Here is a 26,931-nt window from a genome sequence, read left to right on the forward strand (position 1 = left end):
ATTGGTGACAGCCCACAGAGCTTCACTAAGGGCAAATCGTGCCTGACAAATTTGGTGGCCTTCCACGATGGGGTTACAGCTTTGGTGGATAAAGGAAGTACAACTCATGTCATCTACCAGGACTTGGGCAAAGCATTTGACACTGTCCCACATGACATCCTTGTCTCTAAATTGGAGAGACATGGATTTGATGGATGGACCACTCAGTGGATAAGGAATTGGCTGATTGCTCACACTCAAAGAGTTTCAGTCAATGGTTTGATGTCCAAGTGGAGACCAGTGACGAGTGGTGTTCTTCAGGGGTCAGTATTGGGACCAGTGCTGTTTAACATCTTTGTTGGTGACATGGACAGTGGGATTGAGCGCACCATCAGCAAGTTTGTCAACAACACCAAGCTGTGTGGTGCGGTCGACACGCTGGAGGGAAGGGATGCCACGCAGAGGGACCTTGAGAGGCAGGCCTGTGAGAACCGCATCACGTTCAACAAGGCCAAGTGCAAGGTCCTGCACCTGGGTCGGTGCAATCCCAAGCACAACTACAGGCTGGGCAGAGAATAGATTGAGAGGAGCCCTGAGGAGAAGGACTTGGGGGTATTGGTGGACGAGATGTTCAGCATGACCTGGCAATGTGTGCTTGTAGCCCAGAAAGCCAACTGTATCCTGGGTTGCATCTGAAGAAGTGTGACCAGCAGGTGGAGGGAGATGCTTTTCTCCCTCTGCTCCACTCTTGTGAGACCCCCCCTGGAGTACCACGTCCAGCTCTGGGGCCCCCAACATAAGAAGGACATGGAGCTGTTGGAGTTAGTCCAGAGAAGGGCCACAAAGATGAACGGAGGGCTGGAGCACCTCTCCTATGAGGACAGGCTGAGAGAGTTGGGGTTGTTCAGCCTGGGGAAGAGCTCCAGGGAGAGCTAATTGCAGCCTTCCAGTACCTGAAGGGGGCCTGTAAGAAAGAGTGACTGTTTACATGGGTGTAATAGGTGATAGCACGAGGGTGATAGGACAAGGGGTAAGCCTCCTTGTCCCAAGGAGGACAAGATTTAGATTAGATATTAGGAAGAAATTCTTTACTGTGAGGGTGGTGAGGCACTGGCACAGGTTGCCCAGAGAAGCTGTGGCTGCCCCCTCCCTGGCAGTGTTCAAGGCCAGGTTGGATGGGGCTTCGGGCAACCTGGTCTAGTGGAGGGTGTCCCTGCCCGCAGCAGGGGGGTTGGAACTAGAGGATCTTTGAGGTCCCTTCCAACCCAAACCATTCTATGATTCCATGAGTTTAAGCCCAAAATCTGTCTTTGTTTCATTTAATATTAATGAAAATCATTCCTTTCATATTCAAAACTTAGGGGAGGGAAAAGGGCGAAGGAGGCCACAGATGAATAAGTATGTATTCATGAAGAAGCAAAGTAAATTAGGAAAAAGTATGTTTGAATATAACTAGAAGGATATTTTATAATATTTTAAAATATGTGAGACCTTGGAAATTACTTTTAGAATTTTTTGCAAAAATTTTTTTCTTTAATATATAATTACAAATTAGTGACTTAAATGCAATTATTCATTATGCAAATAATTATTCTTTTTACACAGTGAAAACAAAATGAAATTTCCATCTACCTCAACTTCTGTATCCAGTGTATTTTCAAAATTGAAGATTCTGGCACTTAATCAAACTGAGATAACATGGACAGAGGTAATAAACTTTCCTGGTTTTGTTTATATTGTTAGGTTTTTGAGGCAAGGAAAGCACAATAAACATTTATGCATTATAGAATTTTACTGAAATGTAATAATCCTTACAGAAAGTGCTGTGGCATAACTGTTAGTTATATAGCAACTTAGGTTGTTCCTGCATAATGTAGGAAGTTATATTGGCACAGGAGTCTAATAAGAAACAATTAACCTCATCTACAATTGTAAATTACCAAGTCAAGATAAAGCAGTTGGCGTACAATATAACTTCATGTCCCAACGGTTTGTGTGAATGAAAACTTTTTGTTTCCTTGTAGTTATTAAAGGTTTATCCTTATTTTTATGTGTGTAATAGAACAAATGCAAATGGAAGGAACTTGTGTCATTATGACACAAAGTACTTGTTTTGGCGTCACTGCATCAGCAGAAGATTGGCTTAGTATCTTTGCACATACTGACAATTCTTGAAGTATGTGATGCTGGGTTGTATGCAACCCAGATATGGCACAGAATAAACAAAGCTCTGACTTGTTTCAGTCCCTGAAACATACAAACATTTAAATGACTCTCCCCCATTATGATGTATTATTAAGAATGAAGTCTTGTAGTCAAATACGTTAGCAGTGGGCCTTTTTTCAGAGATGGGGCTTATGAAGCACATTTCAGTAGTGCCACGCTACTTATTATGGCTTGTAAATTCCACCCCGTTACTTGGATTTCTCGGGGGCAGGTTTTGTACATACTGCATTGTGAAATTACCTGAATTTTCAGATTTTTGCTGCAAGCCGCTATCCAGTAATAGAGCACTTACCAAAACTGGGATTTGCGTTAAGTAGAAAGAAACTTTGTCATTCTCTTCTCTTGCAGTAGAGCTAGAGGAGGGTCATTGCTATATTTCTGTTTAGTGTCCATTCAGTGTGCTCTTAAACCATCAGTGGGGTTTGTGCTAGGACAGTTGATAATCCTTCCAGAACTGCAGCAATATGAATGGTGAAGTGAATGGAGGAATTCAGCGGCTATAAATGTCACTATAAATGTCATCTAGTGCTCATCAGAGTAAATCTGTGCATTGTGGCGTTTAAAATATTGGCAGCTACCAGCAACTCTCCTCCACAGCACGGTGGCCGAAAGGCTGGTCAGAGCCATTGTTTCGGGCAGATTAGAGTTCTCTAAGGGTAACTAAGTTTCAGAGAGAAGCTCCAGGTTACTCAGAGCAGTTTAAAATTATGTAGCTTTTGCGTTTGTTTTTGAAACTTTGCTCTAGCTGACAATTCATCATAGGCAGTAAAGACATTTTTGGTTTGGAAATCTTTTTTATAAAAATGAAATTTGATTCATTCCCTTTTAAGTGGGGAGACATAAGCCTGTGCTTAACAGTGGTGTTCCAGGGCAGCCAAACAAAAGGGGAAAAAAATAAAGGGACCCACCTGACATTAATACTCTGTGAACAAATCACTTGAAAATGTTACTGCTTAAGCTATATGGGGAGTTACTTTAAAAAGTCAACTTTTTAATAGAAAATAATAATGAATGTGACCCAGTAAAAGAGAAATACAGTCACTGTCAATGGGAATACAAGCAAAGTCTGAAAATCCTAGAAATGTTTTAATTAGAATTAAAACAATTTAATGGTGAAAAACATTTCAAAATAACTTACTGCCATATGTAAGACTATATGGCATGGGGATAGTTGGGAAAAAGAAGACAAGACTTACGGGTTTTTTCATTTGTTCCTCTGTTTTGAAATATTTTTCACAGTAGATGGACATGCGTTACTGTTATGCAATTATGCGTAACTCCACCTTTACGTGCCTTGAGCATCAGTTTTCCAAAAAGTTATTTCATTAGTGTATTATATGCATATATCTAAATATGTCTGACATTTCTATTAACATATCAGTAAAAGAGCTTATTACTGTCTAATTGTCAATTGATTGTTCAAAACATAACATATAACCTTCAAGGGGGAAAGATGTCCTGTAAAATATCTTATAGTTAGAAACCATTGACTGAGAAATTGAATTAATGCATTTGAGGGTAATTAATTCATACTTATGACTCCAAAACATTTTCTCTTATTCAACATTTAAATCATAATATTATATTTGTCATTCTGTTTTCAAACTATGATCTTATATGTATAAAATAATTATTTATACAGGGTAAAAGAAAAATCTGGGTTAGAGTAGAGGTGCAGGATCATGTTTCTGACACTGGCAAGTAGCAGGTAGTTGGGAAAAATTCTAGGCAAAGGGCAAGCATATGCTAAGAGCTTCTTATAAAGTAATCTGGAATTCTGGGGCTTCCTGAGTTGGAGACTATATATCTGTATTTAATCTTTGTGTATTTTTATCTTTCATGATATATCTAACTGTATTAAGAACCCATTTGAAAATTTTTATATCCACATCTTTTAATGTCAGCTTAATTATGTGCAGTATGAAAAAAAAACCCCACCTGTTTGGGTTTTGATCTTGCTGCCTGATAATTTCATTTAATAGTTCCCAATATTTTATATGCAAGTAACTGAGAAGAGCTATTCTCTGTTTCGTACCTTTCGTGAGTCTTGTTAAGCTTCTTTGTGCCTTTTCCATTTATATTACTTGCTTCCTGGGATAAAGAGACTAAAAATATAGGAATATCGTGGACTTACATGATGACAATTGTTTCTTGTTGCCTTTATTTCTTTTGCAATAGGTCTTGGATTTCCATTTTTCTTTTCTGATCAGCAGTGGCTGCTCCACTGGCTATTCATCCCAACCCCCCTGCCAGCTATCCTCAACAAGCCCCCAATCTTTCCTGAGCGTTAATTCTCTGTCAGATCTGAGAACGTTTCTGTATGGAAGCTGGTTTAAGCAACAGTTGAAAATTTGGCAATTTGAATTTCTTAGAATTGTGATATAACTGTCATTTCATTTTGGCAATTTTCTACTCATTTGGTCAATCTATTGAAAAGTCTTCTGATACTTCAGTTTTGTGCAGTTTTTCTATTCCATCCATCACAATGCAGGACTTTCGCGGGGGAATCCCCCAAAGGTTTTCTGTAGTGAACATGCACCTAATTTCTCTTGAAACTGCAGGCTTCTTTTCATGCTTCCTTATCACTAATAGTAAACTACTTTGGTCTGTCTTGTTGACATAGGGAAATGCTATCCAAATCAAAGAGATAAAATATTGGTGTTTCTTGCTCTTTCTTTGGAGCAGGAGAAGTTGTTATATCTGAGTTTGTAAGTTCACCTGTGTGGAAGAGGCAGCAGCAGGATGATGTTTCATATTTTTGGATGTGAAGCAGTTGAGCCCCAAATCATCTGCCGCCACTTGAAGAGATCTCAGTATTAATATTTCATATTGTATCTATAATGAGACAGTTATATATACATCCCAGCTGTATAACTTCATACAACTGTAACAGAGAGAATGAAGAATAATTGATGAAAGGAGGCTTTTTGGTGTCTAGGATAGTGGATGTTTATGGGAGAATGGCTTAGCTATGTACATAACAAATTGAATTTGATTGAATTTGAAGATCTCTGAACTTCACTGTTTTGTAACCTCTGTAACCTCCTGTAAAAACAAGCTTTAGGCAATTATGCTGTGCATGTGTATGTCTGTTCTTGCATCTCAAAAACATTGAATTTGCTAGCCAATTTCAAACACATTTTGAAAAGAGGTAGGGACCTAAAAATAATTTATTACCTACAAGTTTCAAGAAAATAGGAATGTAGATGGAGGAAAGAGCCCCTCTAAGTTTCCTAACCAAGGAAGGAGTAGCAGGATGAGCTCACACTTAATTTGACTCTGGAGAAGACACACAAGAAAAACCTCAGCAAAAAACCCAGTTTGCAGCTCACAGGCACAAATCTGTAGAAGACCGGTCAGTTCCAGTGCTCATGAAACTCCATTTGTTAAAACTGCAAACTTTCTGACATTGTCACAATTGCATACAAAACCAGGGTTTATGCCAGCAATTTTTATTGCTTTGTAATAAGTGTTTCTTTTTAAAAGTTGTGTTATCTGCTGTAGATGTTTGCAAAAAATAAATCCTTATAAAGTAAAATAATAATTTTTATGTCATTTGAGGACATAAGATTTAAACCAAATGCATCTTTGTTCAATTTGTAGCCTTTTTGAACTAACTGGTTTGCTTTAGAGTACTTGAAAACTTTGGGATGTGTGCTGACCTAATGCAATTCTTGGGTTTTAGTGGTTCCATGTGCTGTCTGTCAGACCTGATGAGATGTGCAGAAGTTCCAGACCCATTAGCAGTCGAGCATATACTGCCATTTCCTCACCTCATCATAGGGAAAATCTGATCAGTCGAGCCCTTTTGAATAAAATAAACCTAGTTTCCAGGTGTCACAGTCTGAGGTAGGGCAGCTACTAGCCCCAAGCCTGGAACTGTAAATCCTGTGACTGTGCAAAAGCCCTTTGATGTCATCTGTGCTGGTAGAGCCAGACACAGGAAAGAGCCAGCTGAAAGAAAGGGAGGGCTAGGCGATCTGTAATACTTGTTTCTCTGCTTTTGGGAGCTATGGCTTGTTCTGAACGTGTTCTGAGGAAATCTGCATAAAGAATAATTTCTGGAATATTTTTTTTCCAACTTTTGTTATATTAAATGAAGTTTTGCTCTTAGGTTCTTCTTTGTGCTCCGGGATGGCCAGCACTTGAAGAATTGTACCTTACTTCTAATAATATTACAGTTTTGGAAAGGTAAGATGAGTAACATAAGCCAGTCGTCTGTGACTGATGTACTGCAAAGTTACATAGCAGATAAAGTCACATTCCTGTAATGTTTACATCACCGTGACATAATTGTAAAATAAATGATGCAAACTTCAGGTGATGTACTTCAAAACATTTATAAATGTACACAATTAATTGCATGCAGTTATATACTTAGAAAACTAGTGTTTTCATTAACAAATCACTTTAAATGTTCTGCGTTTGTGTTTGGTTTTTTCCAATGTGGCAGGCCTGGTAATGTCCTGCAGACCCTGAAGTTGTTGGACCTTTCGGACAACCACTTACTGGATGGAAATCAGCTGCATCTCGTAGCGCATCTCCCAAGGTAGCTGTTAACACAAATTTGCTGGAAATTGTTTGTCCTGGATATTCATCTCCATAGTCTTTGTTGACTGAAATATGATAGTATTGATGTTCATGGAAGACTTATGAAATCTTCAAATTGAGGCATTTTCCCCTCTTGAGCAGAGTAACCGAATTACTTAATTGAGCTATTTTAATATAATCTTATTTTTGTTGTATATTAATGCATTTTTTTAGCTGTTTATTATTAGGTTTTCATTATATACTTTTGAAATGAAAGTGAGTTATCACATTACTAAGTTCTTTATATATTAGTATGGAGAGGGTTTTATCCAAGATGACAGGACTGTTGAGTTTGTATGGAGTGGCAAAGCAAAGGACCTGTGGAAGTCGTTTCTTAGGAACAGTTTTCTGACCATGACAGCATAAGGCAGGTTCAGCAGGTGCTGCACAGCCATCTCGGGCTCCTTTGAGCCCGCAGGAAGCCTTTGGGCAGCTTGCTGGAAGGCATCGCCCGTGAGGCTGGCATACTAAAAAGGTCATTTGTGATGGAGGGATGCTTGCCATGAACACTTCACACCCGTGGTGCCTAATCATTTGTCCTTTTTCAAAGAAAGCAAGACAAAGAGGGTTTGGAGGGAGGTAAAAAAGTGTGGTGATAATTCTTTGCTGTTACCTGCTCTTGATTATTAACTACGGGGAAGGCTACCGTTGCTACTCTACTGGTAGAGGTGTGTGGCATGTCCTCTGCACAGGCACTTTCTTTTGGAAGTTTCAGTGCTTTTTTTTTGGGGGGGTAGCTTAAAGAATTTGAAAAAGACATGCTTTGAAATTAAAAAAAAACCAAACAAACCCCACAGACACACCAAACAGTGTAATTCCCATACTGCAGTGGGTAAATGTATTTCCACTTTCTTTCTCAAAAGAGTGTCTGTGGTAATACCTTTTACACAGATACTTCTGGTTTACTGTACACTCAATAGCAGCATCTTTATGGTAGTTACAGGCTTGAGCTATGACTCCTTGTTTTGGGGTTACCATCCTGGGAAAGTAGGTGTGTGTTCCTAGCACTTCAATTACAGTGCCTGGAAAATTGTGGGACTAATACAATAGTTTTGCTAATTTGCAGAATTATTATCTTGCACTGTACACCAAAATAGTAGCCATGATTTTAAATAGCCACAAGCTATTTAAAAAAAAAAAAAATCAGTCGGAAAAATCACACCATTTCAATCCAGGAGCCATTCTGAAAGCTTGAAATTATTGCACTTACTTACACTCTGAAAAATGTATTCCTTGAACACTCTGCTGAAGTCTGGGTGCTACCTGTGATGCTGCCATTCATTTGTCAGTGATTATGCATCATCAGAAGTTTATTAGGTCTTTGTTTAAAAAAAAAACAAACACTGAGGTAGTGTTTTTTTACAAAAAATTTACTGTGCCATATACATTAATCATTGTATCTATTAAATTTCAGATTAGAACAGCTAATACTTAGAAACACTGGAATATCTTCTATACACTTTCCTGATGCTGGATTTGGTATGTAAAAGGAGTATTTTATTTATAGCTTTATAATGCTGTTTATTTAAAAGTTTTCACTATTGTTTTGTAAATTTACTCTTTTTCCTAGGATGCAAGACTAAAATGTTTCCTTCACTAAAACGCCTTGCAATAAATGACAATAAAATATCACAGGTAGGTTAGATTGTGATAGTTTCACATTTTGTAAATACATGTATCTTTGTTTAAGAGTAACTTGCAATTTGCTTTTTTAAACTTTCTTTGATTGTATGTCTAAGATCCTGAGGTAACTCTTTGAATACTTTGATCAACACAGAGGCATAATTTAAAAATTTTTAAAACATTTCTTAATGTCTCAGTTAAACATGTTTATGGTAGCTAGTCATATCCCTCTGCTGCCTCATAATTCCTCTTACAGAATTCTAATGATCTAAAATGCTGAGGAGTTCCTCGTTTGGTTGGGTGGTGGTTTTTTTTTACTTAATTAAATGTAATGCAGTTTTTTCCTTAGTTAAATGAACAGGATGAAAGTACTTGGTTCTGCTGACCAAAAGAATAGTTTCAGTCATGGTCATTGTACAGGAAAAGTCAACATTACTGTGTATTGTTCTTAAATGAAGTATGTTTTGTGTTTCCTCAAAAGACTGTTCCCTTCCATTTCAGTGGTCATCTATCAATGAGCTTGATAAACTGCCAAGTTTGCGGTCACTGCAGTGTCACAATAATCCTTTCATGGACACAGAGAAGAACCCAGAGACCCTGCGACAGCTAATTATTGCCAAGATAAGTCAACTGGAGGTTTTGAACAAGTCTGAGGTACGTGATATTTCAACAAATTACACAAGCCTGGGGAAAAACATTAAATCATTGCCTGAGGAATTGTTTTCAGTTTCTTTTAAGATTACTGTGTGTTTGGGTGCAGGAAAAGGACTGCCAACTATTCCATCACCTAGTCAATGGGGCACTCACTCAGTGGGGCTACAAGATCCAGCCCTGCTCGTGAACGCTGCGAACTCAGTGGGGACTGGGACAGGAGGGAGGAATGGTGGGTTTTTACAAGTGCCTGAGTTGTGTTGAAGTTGCAGGACTGTAAACAAAAACCATACTCTGGCCAAAAAAAAAAAAAAAAACCAAAAGCATAGTTGAATCTGTTTCAGTGACAGTAACACAAGTATTTGCCTTCGGTAATAGGAAAATAGCATTATCTAAACCAAATCAAACTTTCAGCAAATAGAGCAGAAGCAGTATCTTTTCTGTAGCTACAAAATACATCCTTGTGTCATCATATACAGTAACATCTTTGCTTAGATATTCATTTATGGATCAGTCAGTACATGGAGGTAGGGGCTGTAAGATTCTTAATAGCTCTAAAATGTACTGAATATATGGATCTGTCAGTACTGTTGGGAGATAGGGTTTGTAAGATTCTTGGTAGCATTAAAACATACTGAACACCTAAGAACGAACAAGGAATCAGTGTCATTAATTAAATTTTCTTCTCTGGAAAGCTGTATAATTATATTATGTGCCATTCCTGTGTCAGTACAGATCCTTCCTGCTGAAAGAAAAGGAGCGGAGCTTGATTATCGCAAAATATTTGGAAATGAGTGGTTAGCTGCTGGTGGGAATTGGAACCCAGAGAAAAACAAACCAAGTGAAGAATTTCTTGCTGCCCATCCCAGATACTCATCGCTTTGTCTTAGTAAGTACAAGTACAGTAAAAATTAGCATTTCCTCACTTTTGGCAGTGTGGTAGCACCGGTTCAGTCTCTCTTCAGTCTGCTTCCCTCCCCCTGGCTGCTTTGCCCTGTGCTCCTACTGCCTTAGGGCATCTGCCCCATGACGCTACTGGTGAGAGGGCAGTGGCTGTCTCCGCCTGGGGCTTTTTTAAGTGGGACCATTAAGCAGCACCTCCATGTGCCTATCACCTGCTCCACCCCATCCCACATGCCTGTTCACCCTCCGAAGTGGTCTAGCAGTTGATCAAGGCTCACCTCTGCAGCACTCAGCATTGCAGGAGCTCACCACTTTCTCTGCTGGGTGTCCTAGCTGTGGAGGGACCTGAGGCAGCAGGCTCATGCCTGTTCCAACAGCACAGCGCTCTTCGGGCTACTGTGGAGTTTTAGTCTTTGAAGGGCTCATGTCTACGTGCACTTCCCTTCACACAGAATACGGTGCACCTGAAGAAGGAGAACTGAAGGGACAACAGCCTTTAACTCTGAAAAATCAGCTTCTGAGTAAGAGACCAGAAATGGTCAAAATTCTTCATTCTGCATTTAAAATATTTTACAAGCTTAGTGTTTCCTGGGTGTATATGGAGACCAAAGGGGTCAAAAGCCTTTGAGATGCCACAGAGTTCCAGTTGGTAATTCTGCTTCTCTGAACTGTGTGTATCAATGTGTTTGACTAGATACCTGCTTCTCTGTACTCTAATCTCATTTCCCCCTCAACCCAACCCAAATGATTTTCTTAATTAAGATTTAATGGAGAATAGAGGTAATCAATACTCCATTCTGACCGTGCAAATGGCTTCTCTACAGAAGACACTTGAGATTTTAACCTCAACAGCTTCACTGTTTTCTAATTTTTTTTTTAAATAGCATCTTAACTTTAAGACAGTCAAGAAAAACACAGGTAGCTTTGGTATTTGGGGCTGTCTACATATTTAAACAAGGTTAGGTCCCAGACTTACAAATTCACTTAACTTTGTTTCCCACTTGATAGAAGAACTGAACCTTTTTGACCCCATGGGCAAAATAGTATTTTAAAGTATTACATTCTAATGCATTTAGGTGGAAGACTAAACAGAACAAGGAATCTAGTTGGCTAGACATAATCAAGAACTTTTTTAGGGATGAGTCTTAATATCTGTAAAAGAATTAGGCTACTGACTTCCTTAACATGTGCTTATATGGTGCTTTTGAGATATTAAAGGTCAAAAACCTGCTTTAAATTGAGTAAGCAGTTTCCATTTAACTGCAGATTATTTTAGAAAGCTAACTAGCAATTAAGCATTTTTTGGTAAATACTCTTTTTGACCAAAAAATCATGTTAAGTATTAGGGAGTCACTTGGGAAAATATTTTCCCTAATTTACCAAAGATGAATAAAAACTTCATTATTTAAAAAAAAAAAAGAACAAAACTTTTAATTTTTCAGAGAATGACTAAATGCTATCTTAGCTGCTCAGAAGCAGGCTACAACCTAATTTTTTTAGAAGATCGGGTTGAGCTAAGGGAAACAATTTGTAATATAAACAGACTAGAAAGTCTCTGTGCTTCTGCCAGAACAGGGCTGAACGTTCATTCGCTAATGCCTCACCGTTCTTCCTTAAGCTTTGACAATTAGATGTCCTGAGAATCCTGAACAGAAGCCAGTAGAGAAAAAGCTACCAGGTAAGAAGTCTCAGCTTGTCTTTAAGCAGTTGATGTGTAGCTCCTTTTCAAATAATTGTATTAAAGCATGGCAGCTGCCTCTGGCTTTGTCAGGTCCTGAAGGTTCTCCCCTGAAGACACTGTCATATAAAGAAATTACAAAGGTAGAAATTGTTTGAAAAAGTCTTTAGTTTTCTGACCTTCATATTTACTTTCAGTCCAGCTTGAAGATTGAAAGTTGATGCTTGTCTTACAACCTCTGCTGCTGGTTTCATGATTAATCAAAGGCTAATTAACTGGTGTGAAATCTGGTGGACATGTTAACCCAGTAACAAGAACAGGATGTTGTAAGAGCCAACTACGCAGTCTGCAGTTATTGAGGTCTAGTGTCTAGTACATTAAGTTAGAAATATAATTGACCTGTATCAAATTTGTCTTTTGCAGTTTTAGTGGCTGTAGTGAGACTAGAATGAATAGACTTTGCTCTAAATAAAACATGTTTTGGAAAGATGTGTCAGAATGGAGTCTGAGAGAAAAGACTTACTCAAGCTTTATTCTAAAATAAAAATCACATTTATTATCACAAGTTGCATAAAATCAGATAGATACAGCTTTTACAAAAATGTTTGATAGAAAAATATTGGTCTAAGTACAATGTGTGGTATTACAGGAATAACTCACTATTGCTGTGCCTTTAGATAAAGCTTCAAAAGAAGTGACAGTTCAACCAAAATATTGAGTATATCATCTATTGCAAACACAAGTATTGCCTCTGGAACAAACTACTTTTACTCATTCAAGATCCATTACAAAAAATATCCCTTCATGTAACTGACTTCATAATATAACCACTCTATGACTCTGCTGGCAGTTTGTTTGGGACTAATTAGTGTAATACCATTTCTAAGAATGGCACTAGTTCCACAGTGACATTCATTTATTTGTGCCGGGAAAGCCAGTTCCTGGTAATGAAAGCTTCAAGGAGCAGTTGCCAGATGGAAGTAGTCAGAACCCAACTAACTGGTACGTGTCCCAAAGGTCACTTGGTTTAGCATGTAGTAAATACAAACTCAAAAAAGGTAAATTATGAAGTCGTAACACTCTAATTTGGTATATGGGATCAAAGCACTTAAACCATAGTAGCATATCCTGTCCTATCCACCAGAGAGGAAACCATTCTGGATTTGATGTTAGCAGTTACAGTTTCAGGTACAAGAGACATTATTGCAGTGTTAGACCCGAAGCAGCAATACAGCCTTTCGCTGTTGCTATAAGCAAGTATAGCTGAAACACTAGTACTTTGCTACAGCTCTGTGGTAGCAGCATTTTTCTAATAACTTTTCTTTCTTTCCCCTTGACAGAGTCTATGACTATTCAGAAGGTCAAAGGATTGCTGTATCGCCTACTTAAAATTCCTGGTTCAGAACTGAAACTGTCCTACGAAAGTTCTAAGGTGAGTTAAAAATGGGTAATTCAACAATCAAATACTGCAAGCTGCTAAAGGTCAATAGCATGCTCTAGAATACTACCTAATGAAATTGATTTCACTTAAGGAGGGCAGTCTTCACGCTGTAATTTAGGACCCAATTTCATTCCTGTAATATGACAGATCCTCCCTGCCTGCAACTTCCTGATCAGATTTCAGTTTAAGTCTGATCAGGTTTTTTTTCCCCTTTCTTGTTCTAGCTGGAAGGAAAAGAAGTTGAACTAGACAATGACTTAAAGCCTTTGCAGTTTTACTCAATAGAAAATGGAGACTGTGTGCTAGTACGGTGGTAAGAGGGGACCCTCCTGATGGCCTGAAAGAAAAGTCACCACTGGAACTGCAGAAGAGTTGCAGACAGTACGGACAGCCTCTGCCTGAACACACATATGGGAGAACATTAATTTCATATGTAACACCAGCAGGCTATCCAATACTACTGTCAGTCTCCATGAAAGCAGTTGCTTTTGGCTGAATTGTCTTACTCGAGAGATACCAAATAGTGCTTAAATGCTTCAATTAAATAAAATCCAAGGTAACCCTTTTGCCAACATTTTATACTACCTTCCCACTGCAGCGGTGAGAATGTATTTTACTGAACCAAGTACATGATTTAGTTGCGATCTCTTTGCTTTTAACAGGACAAAATTAGTGCTGCACTGAAAGAGGCTACTAGCTTTTTTTGTTTTCACCTACTTCCAAAGACCTTAAAGCAAACAAAAGTAAACCAGCAGTAGCTGTAGAAGTATCTACACAGCCTTAGACTATTTAAGGTCCAAATATGACAGACCCTTATTCTACCTTACAGCATTAACATACCACAGTATAAATAAGTTCTCAGCATACTGCAAGGCATTCCTATTTATTTTACATTCTGTAGTGCACTGTTCCTCAATCTTACTTTACTTTCACTTGTGTACCCTCAAGATCCATATCTAATAACACCTTGAGCTATCAGAAATCCCTCCTAATCAGGCCAAGTTTGCAGTACTTCAAGATTTGGTATAAGCACACTTTGATACTGTTTTTCTCTAAAATGACAATGGTATAAACAAACTAAACATAAATCCAAACCCCCAGCTGTCCCAGCCCCTGCACAGATGAGGGCAACCCCTCGGACAGCACAGAACCTGCTGCAGCAAGACTTACCCGAGGCCTTGGCGCTTAGCACAGCTCTCCACTGGATCCTGGTACAGCTCTACACCCAGTTAAATCAGTAGTACTTTACAAAAGACAGGCTAGTTGGCATTCTTATGTGCATTTATTAATTACAAGTAGGTCTTTGACTTTTTATATGAAAAGGAATTTTTTTTATCTTAAACATTTTGGTTTTTGTCAGATCAACATCTATACTATAGAAAATTAATAGTATCAGTCCACCTGTAATTATCAAAAGGGATGTGCAAATATTGTTATACTTTAGTTGAAACCCAACATTAAAAGATACCTTAATCTTCCTTATTGTTCCAAGAATGAATCCAAATGTGGACTCTTCCATAATCATTATACACTACCCTGTTTTCCAAGGCAAGTCCATCATCTTTCCTCACATCGACAAGGATCTCCACACAGCTCCTTCAATCTCCAGAGGTCTCTCAGTTCCTGGGGAGAATACTGGGGGGAAGACAGCATGCCACTCTGACATGTCTTCTCACACAACCAGAGACTGTCCTGTTAGAGAGAGAACCATTTCAATAGTTTTTCTTACTAAGAGTTTAGTCTTCAACAATCTTTACTTCCAAGAATCATGTGTTCATTGTTTCTAGCAACAAACTTTGCACACAAAGGTCACCAGCTAGAGGGGTGGGGGGGGTGTGTGTGTGTGTATATATATATATATATGTCCCTCTCTGATCTGCTAGACCTAGTCAGAGAACTTGGGGGGTGGTTTGTAGGGATTTTGTGTTTTTTCTTTTAAATACATCTTAAGTTTTTTCTGGGCTTTAATCCAATGGCTGTTTCAATTTTAAAGAAAAATATTTCCCCTACTTTTTGCTACTTGGTGCAACAGGCATGTTCTCTTTCTATAAGATCAGAGAATTTCTTCAGACTTACTTGATATCGCTTGGGTCCTACAGCTGCCATCCAGATGCCCATACTCACATCTTCACCCTGCGACAACACATTAAAATGAAAAATAGAGCTATTAGCACCAGGAAAGCACGAGGCATGACTCTGTGAGCTAGAATAAGTTGCACCATGTACCAGCAGTAAAAAATGGTAACTACAAAAACCTATGTCTATTTTAGAGGTGTTAAATTAATCCTCCTAGTTTTCCTGTGATAATACATTATTCCTGGGTTTTGTACTCTTGTCTTTTAAGATTAGAGCTCCTGAGGTTCTCAGTCCAACACAGTTGTGCTTTGACCTGCAACAGACACTAAGCATAGCAACCAAAAGCACTGCAAAAAGCCAGCATTAACCGGGAGAACCCAACACTAACACTTGAGCAATGTTCTTTCCAACTCAATCAGTACACATGCTGCTCCCTAGACCAGTTTAAGACAGAAAAACTGAACCAATGCATTACTACCTGGTATGTCTTTAATCTTTCAGAGTTGCTTGCCAGCCACTGAACAATGTCTTTGGAGATGACGTAGCCAGACCCACAAGCAAAGGCTGGATATGCAGGACTTGGGTACTCCAGCTCTTGCCATTTCCCAGTTCGATCAACTGCCCAATTTAGTCTGAAACTGAAGACCATGTTAGACATGAGACGTTTACCCAAAGCCCTCTGTGAAACCTATGAACACTGCTAACAACTCAAGTAACACTGATCTTAATATTAAGAGGAAGAAGTAGAAGGTGATCCTAACTATAGTTCCTAGCCTTGTTTCTCTTCGGCACGCATCTAATCGAACACAACAGCTGAAAGTGTAACTATTGTTTGGTCTCAATGTTGGATAATAAGAGAAAGTTCTCAGAACTCCTTACCTATGTTCTGTAACAGCAGGCATGCAGTTACAGAGATGTTACACAACCCATTTTCCTGATAAAACTAGTGGCTGCTTAAAAACCAGGAAGCAAGGCAAAGTACTGGGTTTTTATATACTTTCTCTAAGCTGTTTTCCAAATGAAACTCAACAAAGCGAACGTTCAAAGGCTGCCATCACTGAATTAGAAAAAGCCTTCCCGGCAGTCATCTTCTCTAAGGAAGATTGTTCTTACTATTAGAGGCCTGCAGAAAGCCAGCAGTGCTCTGTCTGCACGGTCTCTCCACACTGACTCCCATCCCCAAGCAGTGTGACATAGCCAGCTTTAACACGCTGCCACACCATGCAGTGCTACGGACCCCGTTACGCTGCTGTGTCAGGCAGTGAGAAATGCCCTGCTTTTCCTGTTCAGGAACAGGTCGCTATTACACTCCTCTTACCTTACAAGTACTTCATGCACTCACTACTAAGTGGCATAACTGTCAATGTAACAGGTTCAAGTGTGGCTGTGAATTCAGTCATGAGCACAAGCAGCTAAAAGCTTCAGCGAGCTAGTAAGAATTGTCACCTCAAACAGCCCCATAAGGGAGGCATTACAGTTGAGTGGCAGATCTGTTATCAGACTCTACACATTCATGACTGAAGCTGACATGTTAGAAGCACCAAGTAGATCAAAGTCACATCTCATATCTGAATTCATTTTAGACTCAGTATTTTCCACTCTAGCAAGTGACAACTGGAAGGGTGCAACCCCCGTCCATTCTGAGGGGCACCTACTTTGCTAATCATTTCATACTTCTGTAGTGATTTCAGTGTTGTTCACGACATCTCACATTTGTCTTACCTGAAGACTGTGACTGTTAGAGGATTTACACTTGAAGATGTCACCCTGACATAACGTTCTCCACAGGCATACAGAAAAGATGACGTTTTGTCTAACTTTTCTCTCCCAGCACGACTTGTCACTTCCTTTTGTTAGAAGCCTAATAAAATTACTTGATACCTTAACACACCATTTCTACAGCAAGACTCGGCAAAACTAATTTTTCAGTCTGCAGAAGAAAGCATTATCAATCCTCATAAGTTCATTCAATGGCTATTCTAAGGCCAGCCTAGAAATATGTTACACTCAACAGTGTATCTTATGCCCCAGGAAAATGGGAGGTTCATATTACAAATGAAACATCTTCATGGAAAACTTCAAGTATCTGAAGTTTTTTTGGCTTAATTAAGGTCAAGAAAAGGCGCCATTCTGAACTCCCATTGCTTTCCGTAGCATGGTAGATGAGCCAGCATCTCATCTAAACTGCCTTCTCGTTTACAGCATTCATGTTAGATTTAGTCTCCCTCAGAAATAGCTTGATACATTCTACCCCATCCTAAATTTGGTCATTTGCAGACATGATCGGCGATCTGTCAAAGACACCTCTTGTGCCTGAGGGTGACTAATCTTTTGATTGCAGTTTAAAAAGAACAGAAAAGCAGTAACTTAAGTATGGTCTCCCCAAGACGAGCCAAAGTTCTGAAGTAGGCTATCTTGATCATTTGGTTTTCCAGCCTGCAGCCCTGAAGTGCTCTAGATTAGCTAGATATGCTTTTTAAATGGTGATTTAAAATTCATGAACGAAACCACCACACAATATGAAGTGGCATCAGAAAAGGGCTATTAACTGAAAGTACTGCTCAATCCAAAGCATTCCCTTCCCAGTTTCACTGAGATCTCATCCCTGGTTTCTGCCAGAGAAAGCTGATCATTTTGGCATTCACAAGAACTCTGATAAGTTTCTCTAAGAATAAAGGAATTAAGTATTAGCAGATAAGGAACACTAGACAAACAAGAAACTTGTCTGATCTAGAGAGAGCTTAATAAGGTCTAGGTTGCAAAGTTTGATTTCTCAGACACATGCTCAGAGGAGCAGAAGGAAGGGAGACCATCAATAAAGTCACTTCAAGGGCCAGATACATTAACCTTCTCCTCAGAAGGTTGAGGTCTCCACACACCAGAACCAGCTGTCAGAGAAGCCTAACAGCATTTCATTTGCACTTTCACCAATGCTCAAGTCTAAATATGCAAGATGTCACTGAGTTGAAAGGTAGGAGAGCTTGGAACGATCCCCCAAAACCACTCAGAAGACTCTTGTAGAAGACTCCTGCACACTCAGTGGTTGCCCACAAAGCTGAACACATAACCAGAAAACTCTGGCCAAGGAGCAGGCCTATGGTAGGCAGCAACACACAGGTAGGGACACCTACCATTGCATGGGTAGGGACACCAGGGAGAAGGAGGTCAATCTCTTTGGTATCACATCCTCAGCTCTCACAGGCCAGAACATACCCCAGAAGAGCCTTCCCTACATCAGCTGGAACAGCAGCCCAGGCAGCTTATACATAGTGCTATTTTTCCTTTTGCAAGTTGGTTTCCATCTTGTCATCAAGTTCCTGACCTTTCAGATTGCTAGAATGAACCTATCTTACCTTCACTGTTAGCCTTGCCTTGTGGTAAAGGCAGTCCCAAAAAATTTAACAGGCAGCAGGTGATGGGGTTTTTTGTACAGGCTAAAGAACACATGCCCACCACTCAGATCTTCGAGATCATCACCAGATAGCCAGCTATTCCCCACACTTGGGCACACACACACACTTTCATACACCTTATTAAATTGCCTTACAAGTAAGCAACAGTCAGTACCACACTGGTAAAGCACGACACCTTTAGCAGCAAAGGTCAGCTTTTCTTCAGTAAGCAGATAGCAACAGGAAGACCCGTCCTGCCGTTGTGCTACACTGAATGTTATAGTAGCACAGCGTTTGTGCTATATTGGATGTTATACCAGTGTAGCAATGCATTCCATGGATGGAAGGGAAGAGATGGGCTCTTACGATCCTCCTAGTTATTCACAAGTGTAATGCAGGCTGGGGAACTTCACTCAAGAATTCATGAATCAGATTTACCATTTCAGACAGCAGCAAAATGGGTAGCAATGCCTGTCACTCACAGACTTCCAAAAAGTGCAGACTATAAAGGCAATTTCATTTCTTCTGTTACTCCATTTCCTCAAGCCCACCAGAAAAATCACAGTGGCTTTAAAAAAAGGAACATTTACAATTCTAGTATACACTTGCCTTTTAACTTTACTGTACTGCTGGAATACTTCTATTTACTTAAGTACCACGACAAAGACATATACAACACATTCTAAAACTAGGTAATATATTCAACAAGTTCAACTCATTGTAAAGGCACACGCTGGAAAGCTGTTGTAAAGGACTGATTTCTGTATTCTGAGATTCAAAGTTCTACACATACAAGAGTCCTGCCTTGTATAGTTAGCTTCCATAGGCAGAGGAGGGGAACCCACAAGAAAACAGACTTAAAGCAGCAAACCATTCACTAAAAACATGGTATCTCTTAAAGACAAGCTTAAAAAAAAAAAAAAAAAAAAAAAAAAAAACTCACTTTCCCCACCAAATGTTTGGCCTGTCCAATTTTTTCTGCATTATCCTGTTAAAAACAGCCTCCAAATCAATGTAACAGTCATCATCTGTCTTCAGCAACAAATCAAAACTCGTTGATTCAACTGTCCTGTAGCCAAAAAGAAAAGTGATGAGATGCTGAGCTGCAGTCCACAAACCACAGTTACACAACAGAACACTCCACAAGGGATTTTTGGGAAGCGAAGGGGGAAGAAAGAGGGGAGGAATGTCTTTCCTACCCTTGACTTTTAAATGTTTTCCCTATTGACTACAGCTGACTTCTTGTCCTACAGAAAAGAGATGCAGCTGCACCCTATGATGGTCTTACAATATGGATTTGTGTATGAGCTGAATAAAACAAACTTGAAGTTTTGTTCTCCAGGACAGATGGTGGATTTACTAATGAATCCATCTTAAACAGTATTGACCTCAGAAGGGTATGAATCTCTGTTGATGATGGCAGCACAGCTGTTAAAAGCCAGTGGCTACATGTCAGTAGCCTACTGTTCAGGATGAAATGGTCAGTTCAAGGACAATACAACTGTAGAAGGTTTTAAGAAACATCTGTGGAAACAACTTGGCACTTACTCTTCCTCAGTAAAGCACTTTTCAAATATGAAAAAAGTAATCTTTAACTGTCTGAAATAGCTGAATATCTGTCACTTGTAAAATAACCAAAGAAGCTTAAGATTCTAGGGATTATTCCTTGGTTGATTAACAGACATTGGTTTTAAGGGTAATTTCTCATAATGAGAAAGGCATTTTCCTCAAGCATTTTATTACTAAATCTTGAAAAATTTGCTAACCTGTAAGAAATGATCACAAAGATCTAAGTCTTGACATTTAAACTCCCTTTTTAAAACTGAAAGCATGGTTCAGTTTTTCAGTTACATTCATAACCATGAAATCTGTTAAATAAGTGCATAATCTTGCAAGCAACTAAAACCATCAGCTATATTTCTTACTCCACAGCAACATCAATTTATTGAAACAGTTGTCTCAGAGTAATGGGAAGAATTGCAAATTAGAGACAATAACTTATTAGATTCACTACAGACAATGTAATACGCTATGAAAATTCTTCCTTTCAACCTTCTGTCCTCCCTGTACACAAGCTTCCTATCCTTCCCCTCTCCTCAGCCCTGGTGAGGCCACATCTGGAGTACAGTGTGCAGTCTTAGGCTCCTCAGGACAAGTGTGACACAGACATACTGGATGGAGACAGTTCAGTGAAGGGCCACCAAGATGATTGGGGGACTGGAGCATCCTTCCTATGAGGAAAGGCTGAGAGAGCTGGGACTGTTGAGCCTGGAGAAGAGAAGGCTCATGGGGGAGCTCAGCAATGTATATAAATACCTGAAGGGATGGTGTAAAGAGATGGAGCCAGGGTCTTTTCAGTGGTGCCCATTGACAGGACAAGAGTCAACGGCCACAAACTGAAACACTAAGTTTACAAGCTGGCCAAATGCCATCCTTTAAAAGACTAAAGCTGCTAGTTTTCAGTCAGAAACAAATTACAAGGAGACATGAAAATTTTCACACCTGGACTCCTAGAGCAGAAGCCTGTCTTGCCAGCTTATGCTTATTTAAGGCACCAAGGGTCAGCATTCAAGAAATACAGATCCTGTTATTTTATTTATTAGATACACTACGTGCCTTCAAAACTGTGAGACAGAAATACAACTTAATGAAATAAATCACATAAGGTAAGTATGTAATGGAATCTATCAGATAACGTAACATGCTGGATCATCTTGCACTACAAACAGCAACATTCCTAAGAGAAAATGCTTTCTTTTCAACTTACCATCGGTAGAAGTTCAGCAGTTTGGCTGGAACATTTCTATAAGTGTCAATAACATCTACAAAAACAATATCATCATAGGTACTGCTTTCTTCCTTCAATAAAGCATCTTCTTTTTCAAGATTTTTTATGTGACTTGTAAACCTTTCTGGGCGAGTATGGAGGCTTTTTAAAAGAGCGTCACCTTCTGAAAGAAGCAGCACCCATCATTAAACAAAGATGCACACCTACATATTATTTCACATGTTTCTCTTGGATAATACACAACATACTGACAAAATTAATCTGAAGAAGTGTTCAACTCAATGGGGTTACGAAGATCCTACAATTAATTTAAGATTTTCTGTGAAATGTTAAAAGTTGCATAACAATAAAGAAATATATATTCTGCAGTATTCTCTTCAGTAATAAAAGGATTTAACTTTTTAAGGTTCTTTTATATTAAAGAGCTGTCCGGGACTTCACTATTGCTCTTACCAGTAAACAGGTTACTGTTATATCAATTACTCCTAAGTATATATACCTAGCATTAAATAATAAACCCCAAAAACAAACAAACAAAAAATCCTATGCTCAATGTAATCAAACTGGAATTGCTTTGACATAGCATAGGTAGTCCCTGCTGAATTTCATCACATAACTGACTGTAGATAAAAGGTAAAAAGATATAGCAAGAATACTGAACTTCTTGGTAAGGAGATAGTTTGTGGTACTGAAGAACTTTTTGACAACCAGGAGGGAAGGGCTTTAGCACACCTCAGTTTAGTCTCTTACACAGATGACAAGACAATAGGTCTGACCAATTTATATCTGCCAGGCCTAACTACAAAAACACAGGAATAACGCTCTGAAAGTCATGGCTTATGATGGACCGATAAGAACACATCAACACTAGTGCTATGTGGCCAAAATCTTAGACAATGGAAACGATTCCTATGGGGTCTGTGAACCTTCTACTGAAATAGGTGTAAACCAGCAAAAACAGAAGCAGACAAGCAGGCTATGGTAGGTAATCACTATTTGTCAGTAGTTAATATTAAACATTATGCCACAGTACTTCTATTTCTAAAAGTAGCAGGACTGGAAAAAATGTGAAAATTACCAGGGAAAGATTTCTTGAGGACCGCATTGCACAACATTTTATAACTTGGGTTTGGGTAACAAAAAACAAGGACTGAGAGTCTAGATAAAAATGGTATTTCTGTTAATAAAAAGCCAAAGGGATGCAAGTCTACTGGAGTGGTTGACAAAGACCAAGCAAAGAAATATCAGAACATTGACATTAAGCATAAAAAAAAATACAGAAATAAATTAATTGTTTCTACTAAAAGAAAACTGAAGTTGATCGAGCTCAGAGAGATAGCACGAATTTATCTCAGAAATGTAATTTCAAGTTCTTCTTTTATCATAACATCAAATGTGATGCTATGTTTTGCAGACTTACCTTGAATAGTGTAGATAAAACCACCTGCTATTCCCTCCACACCTTCTGTGAGTTCATGTGGCAGTGACCCTTCCCCTGCCTGCTAGAGACAGATTAATGGAAGAAATAAATTAGTTCATCTCTCATTACCGATGTGGTTTTAAGGTGTGAAGTTTTTTGGCAATTGAGGATGAAATTAATTTAAAGCTCTTCTGGTTTAGGTACCTGCATAATGAAAGACTAAGAATTTTAACTGTAAAGTTTTGTGGCATTTTTTGAAGTTTCACCTAAAACTAACAGCACCACTGAAACTTTTAGAAAACTAGTTTTGAAGTTGAGAGCAAAATGTAAAGTTATTCTGGCTAAATTACATGTTTAAGCAAGCAACGTTTTGACAGGAAAAGAGACTGCCAAAAAGCAAAAAACAGACTTAATCTCATCGATTGGGATTTTTAGCACAGGATTTTTGACCTACATTTTGCCTTCTCTGGTAAACTGATACTGCTTCACATCTGACAAAGACAGTAGGCAAACTTTACTCCCTTCAAAATAAAAGATGCCACTTACTAAGCATCATTTTTTGCATGCCCTTGTCCTTTTCCCAGGCAAAGCAAACTTTCCCTCTGAGACAACAGGAGAAGCTCAACTGAATTAACAATTTAGAGAGAAACACAGGAAAGCAAAATGCTAAATACCCAAGAAAAATAGAAACATGGTAGAAGGAAAGGTGAGGTTACTCACTGTAATGACTCTGAAAACACCCCCTCCATCATTCACCATCACTTTATGAAGGTTTCTTGAAAGAAGGCCCTGAAGATCCTGGCTTTCCCACACAATGGTACCTTCAAAACTCTGATAAGAGAGCAAAACACTGTTATGCAGGTATTCAAAGACTTCAAAGGATGAAAATCAAACAGGTTTTTTTTTTATTTTAAAATAGTCAATTTCATGCAGCATACAGTGTGAACACACAACATAGGTGTTTTACTTACACTTCAATAAAAATAAGTTACACATAAAAGAAATACATCTGCAAAACTCAGTAACACATAATCATGCTTTTAAGACTACTCATGAATCTCTACATTAGGAACATTAAACTTTTAGCAGAAGTCTAGTGTGGAAGACTTTGGCTTTCTAACATCATTAAGATGGCATTTAAAGGTGACCTGAAGTGAATTTTTTAAAATCAGCTATAAAATCCTACATTACAAAGAGAATGCATTAAAACAGATTTGGAAATAAGTGCTGCTTTTTAGTTATCTGCCAAAACCAGAGATCAGAGACTCGATCCTGACATCAGCAAAACTCAAAGGAAAATACAGCCACCTTTATCCTGGCAAAGCTGTCACAAGCTACTGTAGGAGAGTCACAGAACTCTGACCTCACATCTTAGCTAATAGGGAAAGGAAGAGAAAGACAAGTGAATATCTTTAAAATTTTCTGGTTTTAACTGTCAATTTTAAGTTACGTCAGCCCATGTTTTGTGTGTGTGTGTGTAAAAATTCTTGCATTTAAAAGCACTTCATCTCAACTTGAAGCTAATCCACCTCAGTCTGACTACTACCCATTTTATGTAAGACTTTCCTGAAGACCCCTAAGAACATGCAAAGGGACAAGTGGTATGTTGTACAGGTAAGAGTGCTAGTAGTATTACTTTTTTTTTTTTAAAAGTAATTTCACCCTTATGACAAGGTAGTATAGAGTCGTTGTAGGGTTATTATATGCCTGACTGCTAGATGAGCATGTTCCGTTTCATTTCTCCCAATTTCATAGGAAAAAACACTGGTGTGGACCTTGGAACAGAGAAAAAACTTGTTTCAACTATTTGTAGCATCTCTGTTGCTGTACAAAGTCTGTTTACTTGTACTAACCTCTCAGCTTTTCCCCATTTCAGCTTCCTGATACTCCAAAAACCTTCTCCAGAAATTCTCCAGTTAAGTCTAGATTAGAGTTCAGCTCAATTCTTTGCTTTCCCGTAGAAGTAGGTCTTGGCATTTAATGATAGCTGTGTATTTCAGAAGTCTCCCATCTATTATTTATAATGCCAGCTTTATAATCTAATAATGGAGCTAGTCAGTGTTTATTCAAGCCTGACTTGCATGCTCAATACCTTCCTTGTTTGTTTAATTACCTGTCAGTTATCAAAACAAATAGACCACTACTAAAACTTTTTTTCTAGTGGCAGGACCTCTGAACACTTTGCACAGTAAAACCCACATGCTCAATTTCTCTATTTGCAGAGGCTGTCATCTCCCATTCCAATGTTTTTTGCTGTAGGGACTGGGCTCTAATCCCACTTCTGTGCCTTGTTTACAGGCACCACCTTTAGTAAGTTGTTTAGTGAGCCTGAGAGTCCTTTTACTCCTCAGCAACCAGAAACATTAAAATTCTCACTACTGACTATTACTGACTTCCAACACATACCAAGAACCTTAATCAGTTATTACAAGTGAACCTCAGCATAAGGTGTTCTAAAGCTGCAAACTATCATTATTTTCCAGGTTGAGAGACTTGTAAGCAAATTTTCTAATGACTTTAGCCTTCAGCTATTCTTACTCTAAGCCGCTTAATGAAAGCTGAGGCCTGAAAATGCTTAAAGCAAAACATTAGTGGCACACCTGAGATTACATCATCTGTTCTTCCCCATTTAAATTCCAGCCTTGTTGCTGCCAGAGCGCAGTGGCATTTACAGTGAATACTGAACAGGTGTACTGACATAATGCAGCCCTGCCAAACTCCTTTCCTAATGCTAAACAGCACTGTGCTTTTTGTTTCTCCAACTACTCCCCATCAGTAATACAGAGTATGCATAGTATGGAGTCCCATTTTCACGCAAGCAGCCCATGGCTTTTTGTCAAAACAAGTGCATTGCGAAGACTTGGCTGTAAGAGCTCCTCTGTGAGTTTTAGTTTTCTGCTAGCAGTTCTGCTCTTCTGCGCTTTCAGTCATTCCAAAGCTGAATGATCGATTCTGCCTTTGACAATCTGGCCTGCCAGATGCTTATTCTAATGCTGCATTTCCCTTTCTTTCCCCAAGATGAGCAGGAAGAGCAGCACTTCAGCTGGAAGATGAATGAAGCTCTTCAGCAGTCTGTACAATCCATTACTTCTTGAAGGTGGAAAGGCAGAGAATAGATATTGTCTCAGAAGCCATCTTGTGACAATTAAACAGTTCACTAAATTTACTGCTCTCAAACAAGTAGATAGGAACACGTGGGCGTTCTATCTCCTCTGAATCATCTTGCATGGTTCAGCATCCTAAGTATACAGGAGACTACATGCTGTGCATAAGCCCTATTAATCTACATTAGAAACATCATGTTATCCTGTAAGCATTCAGCGCATGACACCTATCAGATTAAGGAAGCCCACACAAAGAAATATATGAATACTAATGTCTCCTTTCTAAATGAAATACTTCCCATCTGCCTTTCAGGAAAAATGCAATCATTTATAGCAAAATTACAACTGCCTAGAATTTTAGTATCTCAGAACAAAATCCTACAGGGAAGAGGCTTACATGTTATACTACCAAATTACCGGGTAACCAATACTCTTTTTTAAAAAAAAAGTAAAACACTCTCAATCATTTTGACACCAAATTAGATTGTCAAAACATATGCACAAAATACTGCAAGAGGTCTGCTCACCCAAAAGGTCTCCTGCCAGCATAACAAACTTGCACAGTATTCAGTAAAAAACTGTTTAAGATGATAAACCAATTAATCAGATGCAGATTGCCCTTGAAAGAAGGGGGGTTCCAAATGCATTCATTCTTATAGAGCCAGGGAAATAAAACCGGGATTAAAATGGCCCCAAATGTCCTCTCCTCCCCCTACAGTCTTCTCTTGCTCCATTCTTTCATAAACCACCTAATTTCTTACATAGCAAAACAACCCGGACCCAAAGACAACTTATAGAACTAGCAGTAAGGGTCCAGTCATATAGGAGAATATTTAAACGAAGGGAAACAGCCTAAAAAGGCAGCTGACACATGTAGTGAGAGATCACTGGTCCACTGGGAACAATTCCTTGTACCTGGGAGGGTCTGCTAAACTAGAATTCTCATTCTGAGTCAATTTGTGTTCACTAAACCTTCACTGTAACAATACCAGGTTTCATCCTACCTATAGTCCGTGCCTCCTCTGTTTAATCACCTTCCTTCCTAAGCAGCCACAAGTAG

The 26,931-nt window shown here is 38.9% G+C and overlaps 2 protein-coding genes across 12 annotated transcripts in view; one reads left to right on the forward strand and one right to left on the reverse strand.

Moving 5' to 3' along the window:
- TBCE (tubulin folding cofactor E) overlaps positions 1–13,663 on the forward strand; it is a 30,427-nt gene extending 16,764 nt beyond the window's left edge. For 5 of the 6 annotated variants that reach the window (XM_054819775.1, XM_054819776.1, XM_054819777.1 and 2 more), the window contains 11 exons: positions 1,585–1,687; positions 6,320–6,396; positions 6,659–6,754; positions 8,210–8,274; positions 8,366–8,430; positions 8,920–9,072; positions 9,805–9,958; positions 10,425–10,493; positions 11,591–11,650; positions 12,991–13,082; positions 13,316–13,663. In XM_054819775.1, coding sequence (XP_054675750.1) covers positions 1,585–1,687; positions 6,320–6,396; positions 6,659–6,754; positions 8,210–8,274; positions 8,366–8,430; positions 8,920–9,072; positions 9,805–9,958; positions 10,425–10,493; positions 11,591–11,650; positions 12,991–13,082; positions 13,316–13,408 — 1,027 coding nt within the window. In that variant the 3' untranslated portion in view covers positions 13,409–13,663. Of the gene's footprint in view, positions 1–1,340; positions 1,378–1,584; positions 1,688–6,319; positions 6,397–6,658; positions 6,755–8,209; positions 8,275–8,365; positions 8,431–8,919; positions 9,073–9,804; positions 9,959–10,424; positions 10,494–11,590; positions 11,651–12,990; positions 13,083–13,315 lie in introns of all 6 variants that reach the window. The other variant, XM_054819778.1, reaches the window with a different exon arrangement.
- B3GALNT2 (beta-1,3-N-acetylgalactosaminyltransferase 2) overlaps positions 12,180–26,931 on the reverse strand; it is a 30,025-nt gene continuing 15,273 nt past the window's right edge. For 2 of the 6 annotated variants that reach the window (XM_054819785.1, XM_054819781.1), the window contains 7 exons: positions 23,488–23,598; positions 22,768–22,846; positions 21,327–21,510; positions 19,503–19,628; positions 15,646–15,805; positions 15,168–15,224; positions 12,180–14,783 (listed from right to left, as the gene is read on the reverse strand). In XM_054819785.1, coding sequence (XP_054675760.1) covers positions 14,649–14,783; positions 15,168–15,224; positions 15,646–15,805; positions 19,503–19,628; positions 21,327–21,510; positions 22,768–22,846; positions 23,488–23,598 — 852 coding nt within the window. In that variant the 3' untranslated portion in view covers positions 12,180–14,648. Of the gene's footprint in view, positions 14,784–15,167; positions 15,225–15,645; positions 15,806–19,502; positions 19,629–21,326; positions 21,511–22,767; positions 22,850–23,487; positions 23,599–26,931 lie in introns of all 6 variants that reach the window. The other 4 variants (XM_054819784.1, XM_054819780.1, XM_054819783.1 and 1 more) reach the window with 3 other exon arrangements.

This window comes from Grus americana, chromosome 3, assembly GCF_028858705.1.
Source record: "Grus americana isolate bGruAme1 chromosome 3, bGruAme1.mat, whole genome shotgun sequence".
NCBI classification, from domain to species: Eukaryota; Metazoa; Chordata; class Aves; order Gruiformes; family Gruidae; genus Grus; species Grus americana.